At 33.1% G+C, this 18,908-nt stretch overlaps 1 protein-coding gene across 1 annotated transcript; it reads left to right on the top strand.

The window, feature by feature from the left end:
• The first annotated feature begins 359 nt into the window (after positions 1–359).
• LOC130961542 (WD repeat-containing protein WDS homolog) lies at positions 360–6,230 on the top strand. The gene is made up of 4 exons (XM_057887481.1): positions 360–1,803; positions 3,412–3,513; positions 4,987–5,622; positions 5,728–6,230. Exons 1-4 carry the CDS (start codon positions 1,165–1,167, stop codon positions 5,911–5,913), a joined length of 1,563 nt encoding a protein of 520 aa, XP_057743464.1. The 5' UTR covers positions 360–1,164; the 3' UTR covers positions 5,914–6,230.
• The last annotated feature ends 12,678 nt before the right edge of the window (positions 6,231–18,908 follow it).

Here is an 18,908-nt window from a genome sequence, read left to right as displayed (position 1 = left end):
TAAAGTATTATTGATTGTTAATAAAAAAATTATAATAAATATATACTTAACGAAAAATACTAAATTTTAAGTATAATAATATGTTGTTTTTATAATTATATTTATAAAAAATTATATCAAAATTCAATTTTTAAATTTTTTTTAAAAATATATATTTACTGTTGGATATTTTTATTGTATTTTTAAATTATTGTTTAAATAATTCGAAAGTATTTTTGGTGCTTAACACGTCATAATAATAATAATAATAATAATAATAATAATAATAATAATAATAAGACAATAACAGTCTCCCACTAAAAGTGGCGAGATATAAACACACGTGTATAAAGCGACGTCGTATAACTAGATCCACCATTGCTCTTCTCTCTGTTCTCGAGTTCTCGTTTGAATCATTTCATTCCTCCATGCTTATCCCCTTCCTCTCAGGTCTCCAGACTCCTCCTTCGAAATTACACTCCTGACCTTGCATTTCACCTCATACAGTTAGTTCCCCAAATTCCCCTTCGCTACAATTTAGGGTTTTTCATTTTCTTGTATTATTCTCTTAGTTAGATTCACTGAATCTTGATTACATAGTTTTCCTATGCTTGGAACTTCCGAATCATCATGATTCCCTTTATCACATGCTGTCCCTTTCGCGAATCTTTCGTGTCCAAAATTTAAGGCTTTTTTTTTGCTTATTTTGGTTTTTACGGTTTCGAGAAAAAGTGAAGTTCTTTCTGGGCTAGAAAACTAGTGAACTTGTCTTCTTCTGAACGTAAAACTTGTGCCTTGTGATGGAGAATCTCTATGTGAGGTGTTTTTGATAGAAAGGTTGATTTAAGAAGCGTGAATTAGTGGGAATAACATTTCAGTTCTTGCACGAGTTATGTTCTTTCTGGATTAACATGTTTTGCATGAGATAATTTCTTTCTGGGTTAGAACTGAATGAACATGGGCTTCTTATTGAGTGAAAAAACTGTGCCTTGTAGTGGAGATTCCTTGTGAGTTACTTTGGCTCAAAAGGTTGATTAAGGAATTGCATGAATCTGTAAGGATCTTAGGTTGGTGTTTGTAATTGAATTCATTAGTTGTTGCGCACTTTGGGGAAAAAAGGGTTGTGTTCTTTCTGGGGTGGAGCTGAATGAACTTGGCTTGTTTGGAGTGTAGAAGTTGTGCGCAATGGAGGATACTTGTGAGGTGCTTGGCTCTGAAGGGTTGATTAAGAAGCACGAGTTTGTGAGGATCATAGTTCAGTGTCTATATTCATTAGGGTATGCTAAGTCTGCATCCTTTCTAGAATTGGAATCCGGTGTTTCCTACAAGTCTGAGGAGTTTCGGTTGCTCGAATCACATGTGATAAATGGGAATTGGGATGATTGCATTAGCTTTCTTAATTCCTTGAGGGATTTGTTGGGTGAAACTAGAGATTCTGCTGTGTTTCTTGTCCTTAGACAGTGTCTGATGGAATATCTGAAGCATGGTGAGGATAATCTAGCGTTGGATGTGTTGAGGAAACGTGTTTCAGCACTGCATGTGGACAGGTACAAGATTCATGGTTTGGCTAATAGTATGCTTTCCTTGAAGGATGTTGGGGTAGATGGTGATGTAGTTCATGATTCACGGAAGGATTTGTTAAAGGATTTGGAGAAATTGCTTCCTCCACCAATTGCAGTACCTGAAAGGAGGTTGGAGCATTTGGTTGAGACTACTATTACAGCTTGGGTTGATTCATGTTTGTATCACTCTTCATTGGGTCCAGTCTCACTCTATGAGGATCATTGTTGTGGCAGGGATCAAATTCCGACGACAACCACACAGGTGCGTTGGGCTCTGATGAGTGATGACTGTTGGCTTCTGCATATAAAATTATGATTCGTGTGGTTATATTTTACCAAACCCAAATTGGAATGAATCTACTGATTGGATCTTTGCATGTTTCAGTTTTAGACTTATCATCATTATGCATCTGTATTTTATTTTATTTATTTATTTTAAGTTTAATTATTCTATTTGTCTCTAGAATTTCATCAAATCTTTAATTAGGTCTTTACAACCTAGAAGTTTGTAATTAGATCCTTATGCTAGATAAAAACTTCTCCTCAGTCCACTTTAGTTGTTATCTTTTAGGGAAAAACATAATAATCCTAGAACATTTGTTTCTAAAATATTCTATAATTTATCCCACATCAAACACAAAAATGAATATTCCAAAAATTTTTAGTAATTTTAATAACAAACAATTATCAAGGACCTAATTGAAAAATTTGATCTAATATAGAGACTCAGTTATAAACTTTTACACTTGAGGACCTAATTAAAAATTGATGAAACTATAAAGACCGACAGGGTAATTAAGTCTTTATTTTTGGGTTGATATAAGACTTTAAAGTTATAAAAAAAAGTACAAATAATTGCATTTCATGAAAATTTAGAGGGTATCATGTGCTTCTTCAAATACAATTTGAGACATAAGTTTGGATTCTTTTATATCAGTGTTTATTGGAGGGTTTGTTGTTTTTCTGTGTCTTTTTTTGGATGAGCCGTGTCTTAGGTAGTTGGGTCAGATTGAGGAGGAAACAATAGTAAATCAGATTGAGAGGCCAATATTTGGAAGTAGAGGAAGATCAAGAATAACTGCAGACAAAACTGTTAGAAGGGATTTATATTTATAATTGGGTTACATACTTACATTACAGTAGGATGCAATGACTTTGTTTAATCCATATGACTTGCCTTAGTAGGAAAAACTGGATTTTTGGTGTGTGGCGGATGTGGGTTTTAAATAGTCTTTGCCCTTGTTTGCGAAGTTAGATTCTCTTTCTAAGTTTTGTTGTAAAGGGACATTGTTTTTGTATTTTGATAGTGTCTTGCTGTGTATGGAAACATAATAACTGGTAAGTGTAGCTAGTCAAGCAATCTTCTCACTACTTTGCTTACTACAATCCATATGTTTCTGGAATTTAAAAGTTTATTTCTATTTACCTGCATTTATGTCAAGACTCAAGAGACTATTTTCCTGTCAGTTGGATTCCAAGAGACTGATTATGGTATGCTGCTTTAACATGCAAAGGAGGATGTATGGAATATGGAGTCATAGAGGGAAATTTTCAAATTAATCTTCTATGGTCAAATTCAAACATCTGATATTGGATGCGTTTTTTATTGCTTCTTTTGTAACATGTTTTTTTTATCACTACTTAAATCGTTGTAGAGTCTTTGGCTAAGATTCTTAAACCAGCAGAACTGCAGAAGCTGTGAATAATAAGTTTTCTGCCTGGTTTTAGAAGCAGGTAGGAATTGCTTAAGAAAAATTAATTATATAAAAATAATTTGCACTGTCCTAAAATTACTTTCTTTAAAAGTTTATCCAAACACTCCCGTTACATGCCTTATATATTTATTCTTTTTCTTTTGCCATGGCTGCAGATATTGACTGGACACCGAAATGAAGTTTGGTTTGTTCAGTTTTCTAATAATGGAGAACATCTAGCCTCTTCATCCAATGATTGTACAGCTATAATATGGAAGGTATTATAATTGGTATTATTATTTTGTATCTGTTTTTGCAGTATTGATTCTTCCAACTTGAATGCCACTCGATGATAAATGCCACTCGTTCATGGTGTTTATAACCAAAAAGGTGGTTGCAAACTGTGAAATTCATACATGCCTATTTTTATATTCATATATTCCGTATAGTATATGGTGCTGACAATTATAATCTATAACATTAGGATTCACATTTTAGAAATTAAAATAGACATACAAATATGCATATATAGGCATGGTATATGAACTCAGGCACAGGTTGCACAGGCTGGATAAAGTTACGGGAATTCATTTTATTTATACTCTCTGTTCGACGGTGTCACTAATTCCTTCATGTTAATTTTTACACAAGTGATGAGGACCTGTTTAACACATCTATAATCTCAATATTGGAAGAAAATACTGCTGAGCTAATAACTATTCAGGAAAGCTTGAGATTGTTTAAAAAAATTATTCTTTTGATGGTAGGAGCAGGGATGTCTTTTATATTGCTCCCCAAATACTATTTACATTGTCTGATTAAAACTGTAGGTCTTTGAAGACTTGTCAAGAGATGCGAGATGGGTTAGGCAGTAGTGTGTATGGGAAAACAAATGGAGTAATAAGGAAGGGAAAAGTTGTATGCTTCTCAATTTTGTTTTTTGGACAGTTAGGTGTCTCTTAATTGGTAAGATGCTAAGATGGAAGAAGACAGTTGTGACAATTGTAATAAGATGCCCACTTATATATTCTTTAGGGTTAGACACCCACTTATATTTATCTTGTTGTTAGATGCCCACTTATATACTCTTTAATCCTAGTTACTGATGTATATTACAGGAGTCATTGTCAACATTCTCATTACAACATAAAAAGTGAGTGAATAAATAACATAGGACAATTCACTCTTGCAAACTACAAGATCAAATAATTGGACTATAGGATGGTCAAATTTTGTTTATTCCAGGATCAGTGGCTAAATCCATTTTTTCTTTTCAGGATAAAAATTACCAAAAGAAAAGGAAAAAAAAAAAACCGTTTTTTAAAGGATTGTTTCCCTTGTTCTATTGGTCATGGCTGGTTGGATCAATTTAATTCATAATGCAATAGCTTGTACCAACTTTGTTCCTGGATAAATGGCTTGCGTGAAATGAAGTTAATATAATTTGGGTTTTTCTTGTGAGATTAACTACCTTTGCAAAACTATCTGGTATTTAAGATATTGAACTTCATGGATAATACATTAACTGTTTTTATTTATTTATTTTTAATTAAAAAGAAACTATTTGGTATTTAAAATTCAAATTCATCGAGTTAAATATAAATCTTGTTTACAAGTCATTTTGATAAGACTTGGCCTATAAGATGGTATAAACTTGTAGTCATGATTTAGTTTTATATCCCGAGTTCGAATGTAGCAAAGGAGTATATTGAAGGGAATTAATTTCTAATATTCTGAAATATTTGGTTCAGGTGCTTGAAGATGGAAAATTGACATTGAAACATACACTTTGCGGTCACCACCATGCTGTGTCTTTTGTGGTGTGGAGTCCTGATGACACCAAATTGCTAACATGTGGGAACACAGAAGTTTTAAAACTGTGGGATGTTGAAACAGGTACATGCATGCAAACATTTGGAAATCAAGGCTTTGTTGTCAGCTCATGTGCCTGGTTTCCCAATTCAAAGCAGCTTGTGTGTGGCAGTTCTGACCCGGAGAAGGGAATCTGCATGTGGGATTGTGAAGGAAACGAGATTAAAGCATGGAGAGGAATGAGGATGCCCAAAGTTGTAGACATTGCTGTTACTCCAGATGGTGAGTATCTCATCAGCATATTCCTGGATAAAGAAATTCGGATTTTGCACCTTGGAACCAATGTGGAACGGGTTATTTCAGAGGAGCACCCCATCACATCCCTATCAGTTTCCAGTGATAGCAAATTCTTCATTGTCAATCTGAACAGCCAGGAGATTCATATGTGGGACGTGGCTGGACAATGGGATAAGCCATTGACGTACACAGGCCACAAGCAACGCAAATATGTGATAAGGTCATGTTTTGGCGGATTGAATGGCAAATTCATTGCCAGTGGAAGTGAGAATTCTCAGGTAGTTCCCCTTCTTATAGTGTACCAATCTGTAGCAGCTAGAGATAGTTATATAATTATCATGATAAGGTATTAATTGAAGTGCTGCGAAATTTATTTCACGCAGGTATACATTTGGAACACGCAGAACTCCAAGCCAATCGAGGTTTTATCTGGGCACTCCTTGACAGTGAATTGTGTCAGTTGGAACCCCAAAAGGCCCCAAATGTTGGCGTCTGCAAGTGATGATCATACAGTTCGGATATGGGGACCCCAGCTTATGGGAGAGAAAAAAAGGTGCAACTTGAAATAGATCATTTAAGCTTACATTGAAAATTAAGTGACCAAGCCTAGTGTTGTGTATAAACAGCTCTCAATTCTTTTTTGCCCCAAAATAAGTGGCTCATCATGAGTTTGCAAAGTCCTGATTTTTACCCATGCAGGAATTTGGAATTTTGGTCCCATCTGTATATCCCTTTTCCATCCTTTTTTGTAACTGCTAATGGTACTCTCCACTTCAGTTTGTTAGAAACTAGAAACTGGTGGGTTAAGGTTAGGACTTAGGACTTACAGTTTATGATTTTCTTTGAATATTGATAATTTAAAAATTGTGGAAGACTTGTTATTTTATTTGATTTTCAAAATTAGTATTCAATATAGACTTAAATGGCACTGTAAGTATTGGGGATATAGTTGTAAATGGCCAACATTGGGATATTATTGCAATTAACAAGATTACATTCTAATATTGCAAAATAAGTTAATGATTCTTTTGCAAAAAAAAAAAAAAAAGAGGTGAATTGTGTTGGATAAAAACTAGTTAGGACCACCATTGCCGAAATTGGCCCCAAAAGTGCCTACTAAGTCATATACTCAGTCATATGTGATATGTTTAGTCTCCTCCCTTACACGATGACCCAACAAAGCACAAAAAGCTTATCTTTTTTCTTTTTCTTTGTTTTTTTTTTAATTTAATTTTTTTCCCTCAACATAATTAAAAATGAGAAGGAAAAGAAGTTTTAACTACTTTATTAGTATCTATAATTTTATCAAACTTTTAGATGATTCATATAACTTAAAAATTTGTAATTAGGATTTTATATTAGATAAAACCTTATAATTAGGTATTTACTAATCATTAATTTTCAGGAAAAATTGTAATAATCCTAAAATATTTGCTTTTAGAATATTTCATAATTCATCTTACATTAAACACAAAAACAAAGATTCCAAAAGTTTATATTAAAAAAAAATAAAAAAGAACCTAACTTTTCTAGTATAAAAAATTTAATTACAATTTTTAAATTATAAGGAACTAATTAAAATTTTTATGAACCTATAAAAACCATCAGAATATCTAAGAAAGAAAAAAAAATACCTCTTTTCTTTTCAAACAACATACACAAAATTACGTATATCTGAGTGTCATTTATTGTAAACCGTTAATATAATAAACATTTATGCATCTTGGCATCTTTAGTTATTTCGCTTCATAAAACTAAGATCGATGGAAACACATTTCTATAAATTGCAGACTTAATTTGTTATTTTAAAAAGTCGAGATGAAATGAATTCACTCTTTCAATTTGGAATATCAGCATGTATATTCACAGAGTTAATATTAATTTAAAAATAAAGGCTAATTTGGTTTGAGTAGGACATGCATTTGACTGATTGGTTCTTCTTTTGACTAAAACTGCCATTCCTACATCTGATGAATTACCACAAGAGCCAATCAATGTTCATAATAATGATATTCATCCGTTCAATTAATATGTTGGATCAATCAATTAATAAAAAAATAATTATGCTACACAGATAAATCTTTTTGTTATTCAAGTTTAATTAAATTAGTCTAAATTCAACAAAAATTAATTTCAGATTAAAAAGCGTGTAACACGTGCCCGTGCAACTTTTTAGTAGCGCGAATGTTAATATGAAAAATGCTTTTTTTTTTCCTTGATCAAACTTCAAACGATGCTCAAAATCTCTTAAAAATCTCTCAAAATCTTCGCAAAAATCCAAGAAAATCTCAAAGCTAGGCTCGAAATCTTCATCAAAAAACACAGAAAAAGAACACGAAAGATTAATAAAGGTATTGTTCACTAATCGTCCAGTTTTTTCACTTTTCTCTTTCGCATTTTTGATTGCGAAACACTAGATAATCATATTTCTGTTTATTTAGTAGATTCATTTTTATATTCTTACGTTAAAGTAGAAACTATTGTTCTCATTATACTGTTCATTTGGTGATAATTGTGTTAGGTTGGTGTAAAAATGTTACATAGTATTTCTCGTATAGTTTAACCTATATTTACATGTGTTTGAGGGATTTTAATGTGTTTTTGTGCATGTTTGAGTGTTTGCATATTTTGAAACTGAGTTTGAGGATTTTGTTCATGAATTTGTTCTAACTATCCCATAGAATATTATTGTAGTGCTTCTGATGTCATTTTTGTACATGTTTGATTGATTTGCATGTCTTTTTGAACTGAAGTTGTGTGATATAATCAAGAAATACTTTCGATGCATTTGGTGTGACTTTCAGTGAATTTCAGTGAATTTCATGTGAATTGGGTTGTATTTGGTGTTATTGTTACTTATTAACTTAATTTTTTATTCCTTACATAAAAAATGACAATCAAGAGAGTTGCTGAGAGGAGCACCACAAAGGAGAAATAACCAAGATATCAAGTAAGCATATATATGTTAGAACAATCCATTTCTATTTTATAAATATAGTTATGTAACATAATTTTTATTTACAGAAAATTTATTATTTGAGATGCTCCACAAGATCTATTTTTGATATATTTAGTAAGATGAGTGATACAAGAAAGCTGTTGTTAAAGAATTGAGCTTTGCTGCTATGAGACATATTCCAGTCTTGAATATACTGCATAAGCTCATGAAAGAAGTGGCATATTCATTTGATTTGTATGAAAGCATACTGGATACGTGATACGGTGTAATCCACATCGCTCCTGACAAAATAGGAGATGCCCTTGGCTTGAATGCATCTAGTAAAAATTTATTTTGTAATCTATTATGTAAATCAAATTTTGGATTTTTTTTATATTATTTCTATGTTATTAAAATATTTTTACCGCTGTTGTAGAAAAATGTTATCAAAATAAAATTGTAAATAAAGAAATTAATAAAAAGCAGAAAAAAATTATTGAAAATTTCAAAGACTATACTTTATAACAATTGACAAAGTCTTTGATTGACATGAGTATTATGGGCTAGAAAATTAGCTAAAATTTTAAAGGAGATTCATCCTCTTCATTGAGAAGTGTTTCTTATTGCTAATAACAATAAGCAAAATTTCTCTAATTCACATGTCACCCATTCTTCATGTGGACACAATACAAGAATGAAATTGAGCTGCTCATATGCTCAACTTCACCATCAAAGGCATAAAAGGTCACAAATCAAAAAATAAATATGTAATTAATGGCTGCCTCTTTGCACTGATGATCATATATTTTCATGAATCCACGTACAAGAATAGGCTAACGGATGGAATTTCTGGACCACCGTAGGTGCAATATTAGACAAGAAAGAAGTTTGTTAAAAGAATAAAAAGTGAAGCGAAGAATGAAATGGTAATTCAACAGAAATCATTCCCTTTAATTTTGGTGCATTTGTTTAAAATATATTATGCTAATTAAATATCTTTCTGTTTTAGGATCTCATAAGAAGAGCACAACTGAGGCACCAATCAAAAAAAGAAAAAAAAAGAAAAAAAGGAAAAAAAAGAAGAAACAAAAGAGGAAGACTGTTATATTGGACTCGTATTCGGAAAGTGAAAGTAATTCTAAGTATGAGTCTGATTCTAAATATGAATCTGAGAAGACACCGATGAGAAGAAAACAACCCTAAAGATTGGCAAAGATGTAAGTGTTACTTTTCACTGTCTTTTGTAAATATTTATTCTTTTTATTTATCTCGTGTTTGTACTTTTTTAGGATGAAATCCAAAAAGAAGAAGCACATTATTGTGGGTTTATCTTCCGAATCAGAGATTGAATCTGATGATGAGTAAGATTAAAAAATTATTATTCTAAAATTGAGTTCTATTTTTTAATTAAAATTTTCTTTATAAATAGAATTTTTTGTATGTATTGTCAGAAGCGAAAAAATCCAAGAAAAAACAAAAAGAAGGACGAAGAAGAAAATGATAAGCTTGCAGAGTATGTGTTAATTTTTGGTGTTTCTTGTCAATATTTATTATGTCCATTTGCCTGATGATTCTTTTCTTTTTCAGTATGAAGGCCAAAATCAAAGATACTCCAAAAAAGGCCGCACTTGTGAAAAAAAGAAAGCTTATTCAGCTAGAATAACCAAAAAGTGGGCACGACTCGACAGAAGCTCCCTATGATTTTTCACAAACATAAGATTCGATATATTATATTGATTTTTTTCTAAAATTTTCTAAAAGCTGATATAATTACTCTAGTTTTATTGAATAATGTTTATTTTGCCTTAAAATGCCACATGTAAATCTGTCAAGTGAAAATGATTCTATCTTTAATACACAATCAAGCTTTCAGGGATATGTAAATGCACCAAATGATCTCATGTAATTTTTTTTCTCTTACCATTTTTTATTTCTTGTACTACGATAATATCTCTTTAATTTCATATCTTTTTTTAGAAAGAAAACTGCTCTAAGATTTTTTGCATGAAAAAGAAAACAAAAAAAAAAGAGTTTGCAGCCTACACCTATGTAAGTTCACATACAGCAAAAGTTTGTTATTGTTCAACAATTGTGGTGCTTTTTGACATAATTTCGGTGCATTTCAAATTCAACTTACAGGAAGACACAATGGATGATCCCAACCCTATCTAGGAAGATGTCCTAGTTAAACAAGCAACAATTAGAAAACCATTGCAACTGCAGCAAAGGATGGAAGATTCACCAAAATAAGACAAGTGAGTAAAATATTCAACCATATTATTGACTTAATTTTATTTCATTTAATTTTGTTGACATAAATGACACTGGTTTTATTTAGTATGAGTAGTGAAACTGTTAATCTTGCGCTGGTCCCAACGATCAAATGCTTGTGGTGCGAAAACAAACTCAATCAGAATCTGAACTACTAAATATGTAAGTTTTCAAATATAGTTTACTTTTTCAATAATTGAGTTAATGGTTTGCACCGAAATTTATTAATGTTTACTGTATATTAATTTTTTTTCAGTGTTTGTCATCATTAGAGTGCCACTACAAGCAATTGCTCTTTTAACAAAAACTCCTGTTTCCAACCCTTTACATACAGAACAAGAATCTGCTGCGCAGTCTCCAATGCAAGAATCTCTAACACAAGAACCCGTTTAAGCGTAAGTTCTACTTAAACTTATTATTGTTGCATAATTTTTTTGGGTACTTTCTTAAACAATTTTATATCTCATTCTGTAGTCCTCCACAAACACATTGACGAATCGGATTTCCTATCGGTAAAGAAATACACAAATATAATCGCGTTGTGAGTATAGCTTCTAAACCAACAAAAAATCCTTTCGTACAAACGTTTGGTTGTCACAAGTAACAAACCCAATAAAATTTATAAACCGAAGTATTCAAACCTCGGGTCGTCTTCTCAAGGAATTGCAGGGAAGTGTGTTTTATTATTGGTTATGGAAAACAGTATTTTTGGGTTTTTGAAAAGGTTTGAACAAGAGAAATAAATTGCAGTAATTAAGAAATCAATAGCTAATAGAACTCTTGGCAAGGTATGAAAACTAGAAGTCCTATCCTAGTTATCCTTATCAATGGTGATGAGAACTATATTTTTGCTCCCACTAAGTCAACCTCTAACTATGAAGGTAAGTCAAGTGGACAAATCAACTTAACACCTAAAGTCCTAGTCAACTCCTGAGAAAAGACTAGAGTTATAGGAATCTAAATCAATCAGCAAAGATACAATTATCAATCACGATGAGTTTAATAACTCAAGAATCACCAATTAATCAATTAGAGCCAAGAATATAAGAAACTAAATAGAAATCATATGTCTGAAATACCTCAATTATTAATAAAAGAAATCACATCCAACATGGAAAAGTTCATAAGTTAAATTGAGAAAATAAATAAAAGGAACATTGAACCTGTAATGAAGGGAAGTAGTCTGAACATAATAGAAATCCTAAATCCTAAGAGAGAGGAGAGAACCTCTCTCTCTAAAAACTACATCTAAATCCTAAAACTATGTATGAATGTATGTTGTATGAAGTATATTGATGAATGGATGGATTCCCCAATTTATAGCCTTTAATCTATGTTCTCTGGGCTTGGATCTGGATCAAAACGCGACCCAAAATCATCTTCAGCGCATTCTGTAATTTCTGCAGATCGCGCAAGTCACGTGTCCGCGTGGGTCACACGATCGCGTCATCTGGAGTTTTGCTCTTCCACGCGGTTGCGTTAGTCACGCGTCCGCGTCGTCTGTGTTTCGCATGAGCCACGCGTTCGCGTCATGCACGCATTCGCGCATATGCCAATTTGCGCAAAGCACGCGTTTCCGTCGTCCATGCGAACGCGTCGTTGCCAGTTTCTTCAAAAACTCTATTTTGTGCTTTTCTTCCATTTTTGTATGTTTCCTTTTCATCCTTTAAGTCATTCATGCCCTATAAAACCTCAAAGTACTCAACACACAAATCACAGCATCGAATGGTAATAAAGGATAATTAAATTTAATATTTTTAAAGCATAGGAAAAATGTTTTCTCATATGTCATATCATAAGGAAGGAATTGTAAAACCATGCAAATTCATATGAATAAGTGGGTGAAGAGTTGATAAAAATACTCAATTTAAGCACAAGATGAATCATAAAATAGGGGTTTATCAACCTCCCCACACTTAAACAATAGCATGTCCTCATGCTAAATCCAAGAGAAAAGAGTAAAGGTAACATGGTGGAATCTTATGCAATGCAATCTATTCTAAATGCAAGCTACCTAAGTGAGTCATGCAATTTTAGTTATTATTCACTTATATATAAAGCTTACATGTAGTTAAATTAATTCATATCTTCAAGGAATCATATATATACAATTAAAGCCAAATCATATTAAAGCACAGTCACAATTGAGTTGAGTTAAGATAGTTCACAACTTACAAGACAACTAATAATTAAACATGGATATATGCGAATGGGCTATTGAACCCTCACTGGATTTTGTGTTTACTCTCTAATCACTCAGTGTTTGGGGGTAATCACTCTCTTTTTTTTCTAGTCATGCTTTCTAAAACCTTGTTTTTCATCTAACCAATCAACAAATATGGAATATAGACATACAAAAATCATGAGGTCTTTTCTCAGGTTGTAATGGGGTTAAGGTAAGGATAAGAATGTATATATAAGGCTAAGTGAGCTAACAAAGTGAATCCTTGATTAGTCTAAGATCTCACCTAACATACATACTTTATATAATTTCAAAGTTCTTTACCTAGCTACCCAAATTTTCCCACTTTTGTATTGCATACTCATCTACCAAATTTACTTTTGAATTTTGTCCCATGTGCATTGATTCTTTTTATTTTGCATTGGGGAAACTTTTGTATTCCCTTATTTAATTACTAAAATTTTTTTTTATGCAGTATGCATAATGCAATGAATGTGATGCACAATTCCAGGTTCAATCAAAATTAAAAAACAGACTAAAATGGAAAAGGACTGATCATACCATGGTGGGTTGTCTCCCACCTAGTACTTTTAGTTAAAGTCCTTAAGTTGGACATTTGATGAGCTTCCTGTTATGGTGGCTTGTGCTTGAAGTCATCCAGAAATCTCCACCAATGTTTGGAATGCCAACAGCCTCCGGAGTCCCAAACAAGGCATGTAAAGCCCTTGAGCAGTTCCAAACAGGTTCTCAGGCTTCCAGTGTGCTGATGTCGGAACAGATTCCATGATCCTAAACTTTACTTTTACACCCGTTTTTGTCTTGATCTTCATTTTTCCAGCCAGGTGATAAGTAATCTGAATTCTCACTGTAGTGACCAAACAGCTTCTGAGATCCATACAATTGAGCTTGGCACCAATCCTTGCGCCTCAAATTGAAGTGCGAAACCTCATTGAATCTTGCATACCAGCTCTGAGTGCGAGTCATTTCCCTTTTGCTCTTAAAGCCGCAAAGAGCTCTAAGCTGGCCATCTATTTCAAGTAAACCATATTCGAGTGGAAAAGTAAAGATAAAAGCTAAGGATTTTACCCACTTGAAGTTTGTATTGGGCGGTAATGGCCTTGGGATAGATGTTTCCAGTGGTTCTGCAAGCTCTACTCCCTTGTAGTCTTCAGTGAATTCCTCCACTTCTTTGCAAACTTCTTCCATTTCAACCATGTCTTGATCAAAGTCTTCGATATCTTCCTCATCACTTGAGTCATAATTGGGAGGTTGAGAATAGTCTACCTCTGCATCATCTTCGTACTCACTTGGGGAAGATTCTTTTATCTCAAAGAATTCACTTGCGAATGCAAGTTCATTACTAAGAGAACTTGACTTGTGATTATCATCATCAAGGAAACTTGCGTCTTGGGTTATTCCGTCCAGTTCTTCATAAGATAGCTGCTTTGGGGGTTGTGCACTATCCTCCTTAGCATCAATTGTAACGTCCTTGACGGAATTTTTCACAACTCTAGATTCCCATGGAGGTTCAGCGTCTCCTAAGTCTTCAATCAACTCTTCTTCTTCTATAATGACAACTTCCTCTACTTGTTCCAGAACAAAGTCATGCTCCTTACTGTCCACTGGAGTTTCTAGTGTCTCCTTCATGCTACGTTCTTCATTAGATTCTCCACATGGAGCTATGGAAATTCCTTGAGTGTTTGAACATCTGGAAGATAATTGATTTATTGCTTGCTCCAGTTGATGAAGGGTTGCATGAAATTGATCTACTGTTTCCTTGAGGCGAGCCTGTGATTCTTGAGGTGATGGATATAGACATGGTACATAGGGAAGTGGTGGTTCTTGGGAGTAATTAGATTGGAATTAGGGCGGATAAGGATCATACAGTGGTGAATGGTGAAAAGGAGCTTGTGAGTGTGGTGGTTTGAAGCTATGTTGAGAGGATGGTCTATGAGCACAGGGTGGGGCTTGTTGGTAACTACAAGGGGGTCCACCATATCTATCAGCTTGGTATGCATTGTAGAATGGTCCTTGTCCATGATATCTAGGAAGGTGTTGTTGCCTAAAGGGTTGATTAGATCCTCTTGGCTCCCTCAATCTTTGATTGCTTTGACCGTGATGTATAGTCTTGTTATAGCTTCCATCCCTTTCAACAAATTTAGAACCAAACTCAAAGTGAGAGGGGTGAGAACTCATAGTAGCTGAGAGAAATAAAAAGGGAAAATAAAAACAAATAAACAAGTAAAAAAAAAATATTTACAATAACCAATAATAAGGCACACGTTTGCAATTCCCCAACAATGGCGTCATTTTGACGAATCGGATTTTCTATCAGTAAAGAAATACAAAAATATAATCGCGTTGTGAGTATAGCTTCTAAACCAACAGAAAATTCTTTCGTACAAACGTTTGATTATCACAAGTAACAAACCCAATAAAATTTATAAACCGAAGTATTCAAACCTCGGGTCATCTTCTCAAGGAATTACAGGGAAGTGTGTTTTATTATTGGTTATGGAAAATAGTATTTTTGGGTTTTTGAAAAGGTTTGAACAAGAGAAATAAATTGCAGTAATTAAGAAATCAATAGCTAATAGAACTCTTGGCAAGGTATGAAAACTGGAAGTCCTATCCTAGTTATCCTTATCAATGGTGATGAGAACTATATTTTTGCTCCCACTAAGTCAACTTCTAACTATGAAGGTAAGTCAAGTGGACAAATCAACTTAACACCTAAAGTCCTAGTCAACTCCTGAGGAAAGACTAGAGTTATAGGAATCTAAATCAATCAGCAAAGATACAATTATCAATCACGATGAGTTTGATAACTCAAAAGTCACCAATTAATCAACTAGAGCCAAGAATATAAGAAACTAAATAGAAATCATATGTCTGAAATACCTTAATTATTAATAAAAGAAATCACATCCAACATGGAAAAGTTCATAAGTTAAATTGAGAAAATAAATAAAAGGAACATTGAACCTGTAATGAAGGGAAGTAGTCTGAACATAATAGAAATCCTAAATCCTAATCTTAAATCCTAAGAGAGAGGAGAAAATCTCTCTCTCTAAAAACTACATCTAAATCCTAAAACTATGTATGAATGTATGTTGTATAAAGTATCTTGATGAATGAATGGATTCCCCAATTTATAGCCTTTAATCTGTGTTCTCTGGGCTTGGATCTGGATCAAAATGTGGCCCAAAATCATCTTCAGCGCATTCTGTAATTTCTGCAGATCGTGCAAGTCATGCGTCCGCGTGGATCACGCGATCGCGTCATCTGGTGTTTTGCTCTTCCACGCGATTACGTGAGTCACGCGTCCGCGTCGTCTATGTTTCGCATGAGCCACGCGTTCGCGTCATGCACGCGTTCGCACAGATGCCAATTTGCACAAAGAACGCGTTTGCGTCGTCCATGCAAACGCGTCGCTGCCAGTTTCTTCAAAAACTCCATTTTGTGCTTTCCTTCCATTTTTGTATGTTTCCTTTCCATCCTTTAAGTCATTCCTGCCCTATAAAACCTGAAAGTACTCAACACACAAATCACGGCATCGAATGGTAATAAAGGATAATTAAATTTAATATTTTTAAAGCATAGGAAACATGTTTTCTCATATGTCATATCATAAGGAAGGAATTGGAAAACCATGCAAATTCATATGAATAAGTGGGTGAAGAGTTGATAAAATACTCAATTTAAGCACAAGATGAATCATAAAATAGGGGTTTATCACATATCAAGAAGCTCCAGAGGAAGCTCTGCCAAAGGAAATTCAGCACGAAAATTTTCCTAATGTGTAAGTTCTAATTAATACATTTCTATTATAATAATTTTAGTCTATTCGTAAACTATTTTAGTACATCTTACAATCTTCCTCTGGCTCGAGATTTGAAAGCTGGCTTGTTGATAGCTGCTAATGCTTCATTGGATGATGACTTTGATGCACCATCCTTTAACCTTGGCATTAGTCAATCAAGTGATGAAGCTACAATTACCCAAGAGGGTGAACCACCAGTTTAAATGAAAAAATCTCAAGACAGCCCAGTGTTGGTGGACGAGTTGAAAAACCTTTGATAGACAATGATGAGGGTGTCGTAGCACCATACATTAACATCAGTAGACAGCAAACAAGGTATCAATCTTTCTATTTAATAAATTTTACTATATTTTCTATTGCTTCTTATTTTAATGTGTTATTTTATTTTTGTTTTTAGCTGAAATTGTGCAATATATATGATGAAATGACTGAAGATAATTGATCCAAAATAGATCAAAAAAGGAAAATACGCATAGAAGAATTGGAAACAAGTAACTATCGTTAAAAATAGATAATTCTTTGTTATTAAATTAACAGAGTTTAACAAATAAATTTCTCTAAACTGTAGGAACAATCAACTAAGAGGTAAAGCCATTGAAAAATCTAAAGCCATCATACTCTCTAAGTCATCTGCTGTATTATCAAGTTCTTACTGTAGGTTTACATAAGGAAATATAAAAAATTAATAGATTGCGCAATGTAAACTGTTAACAATTTCTCTTCAATGTTGTTTTTAATTTTATGTATACTTTTTGCTAAAACAAACAATTTTTTGGTAAATATTCCAAATCTTTTTTCTATGATGTATTATTATCATAATAATTTAAATCACACTAATTATATTTAATATACTAAAAAAATCACCTGTACCAAAATTTGTACAGGATTACACCTCAAACTATAAACCATAAAATGATTGTAGAAAATAATTTAAAAACCAATACTTACTATTGATTAACACAACACAACACAATTTCAAAGGTAATACTTACTATTAAGTTAAAATATTATAAATAAACAAAAATTAATTTAAAAACCAACAGTAATATAATAAATGAAACAAGACAGAAAAATATTAAAAATAAACATCATTTTCATTAAAAAGTAAAAATATTACACAAAATGCATTAAAATTGTTCAACAAAAAATCAAAAAATAATTCTAAAAAACAATGAGAAAACTATCTTATTCCCTTGAATCTTTAAACTGATCAGCATGTTTGCATGCTGTATAATTGAACTAATATCGAATCTGGAATTAGACCAAGCAAAATATATCAATTATTTGTAGCAGTAGCAGGGGGTCATCGTGAATTAAGTTTTATTAAAAAATATGTGAGAAATTACTCACGTCATCTAGTTTGGAAATATTTTGGACTTCCCTCTAATGTAATTTCTCACATCTTTTTCAATAAAACTTAATTCACGATTGTAAACCCCGTAAAATTAGCACATAATTAATTAATAAATTAATTTTTAATAAAATAAAATTAGAAATATGAATTTTATAGTTTAATATGGTAGAGCTAATTAAAATAAGAATTTTGATACTAATTTTAAAGAATTTGGTCCAAGATTGGGCCAAACAGACTGAACTAGTTAGACCGGGCCCATATTGGGCCCAAGGCCCAACCCAATACCCATTAAATGAAAAGAGCTTCAGCTCTTGTCCCTTCCCTTAAAGGGAAACATGCTGGAATTTGGCAAAAAGGGGGGGGGGGGGCGAGGGTTATGGTGGGAAGAGGAGAAGGAAAACCTAATCACCTCCAATCTTCAATTGCTTATATCTTTTAATCCGGAACTCCGATTGACGAGCCGTCAGCAGCCACGCGTTCGTCTCGAAATTCTCTACAAAATTCATATAACAAAGTTATTGGTAAGCCTCACTTTTTTCCCATCTATTCACTCTCCAGTTTCAAAATTTTTGGGCTTTGATGTTGAGATTTTGTATAATTTCGATGTTTACGATCAAATTAACTTGGTGAACTTGTCGGGTCTTGTTCCAATTCTCTGTTGGTGAGGTGAAAACTCTCAAAACCTATTGAATTTTCTTGATTATATGTGTTTGGGTATTGAAATTTAGTATATGGATGTGATAATGTGAATTAGGTGGGTATATATGTGAATTGGAGCATAATTCCAAATGTTGGATGCTTGGTGAAACTTTAGAGGCTGAATTTTGGTGGTAAAACATGTGATGAATGATGATGATCTTGTTGGTTGGTTGAGTAATTTGTGTATGAAATTGTGCAAAATTGAGGTATGTTTGATTGTAGTAGGATGTGGAGAGTAATGGTGCTGAGAATGGTAAGTGGTAATGCTGGTTGTATGTATAGAATGTTAGTATTGAG

Source organism: Arachis stenosperma, chromosome 2 (genome assembly GCF_014773155.1).
Source record: "Arachis stenosperma cultivar V10309 chromosome 2, arast.V10309.gnm1.PFL2, whole genome shotgun sequence".
Taxonomy (NCBI): Eukaryota; Viridiplantae; Streptophyta; class Magnoliopsida; order Fabales; family Fabaceae; genus Arachis; species Arachis stenosperma.
This window is presented reverse-complemented; position numbering and strand designations above follow the sequence as displayed.

What these genes read in the sequence shown, in the direction of transcription:
- LOC130961542 (XM_057887481.1), top strand. Translation starts at nt 1,165, where the DNA reads ATGGAGGATACTTGTGAGGTGCTTGGCTCTGAAGGGTTGATTAAGAAG. An exon ending in GTACAGCTATAATATGGAAG is followed by an intron (nt 3,514 to 4,986) that starts GTATTATAATTG and finishes TATTTGGTTCAG; the next exon opens with GTGCTTGAAGATGGAAAATT. An exon ending in GTGGAAGTGAGAATTCTCAG is followed by an intron (nt 5,623 to 5,727) that starts GTAGTTCCCCTT and finishes TATTTCACGCAG; the next exon opens with GTATACATTTGGAACACGCA.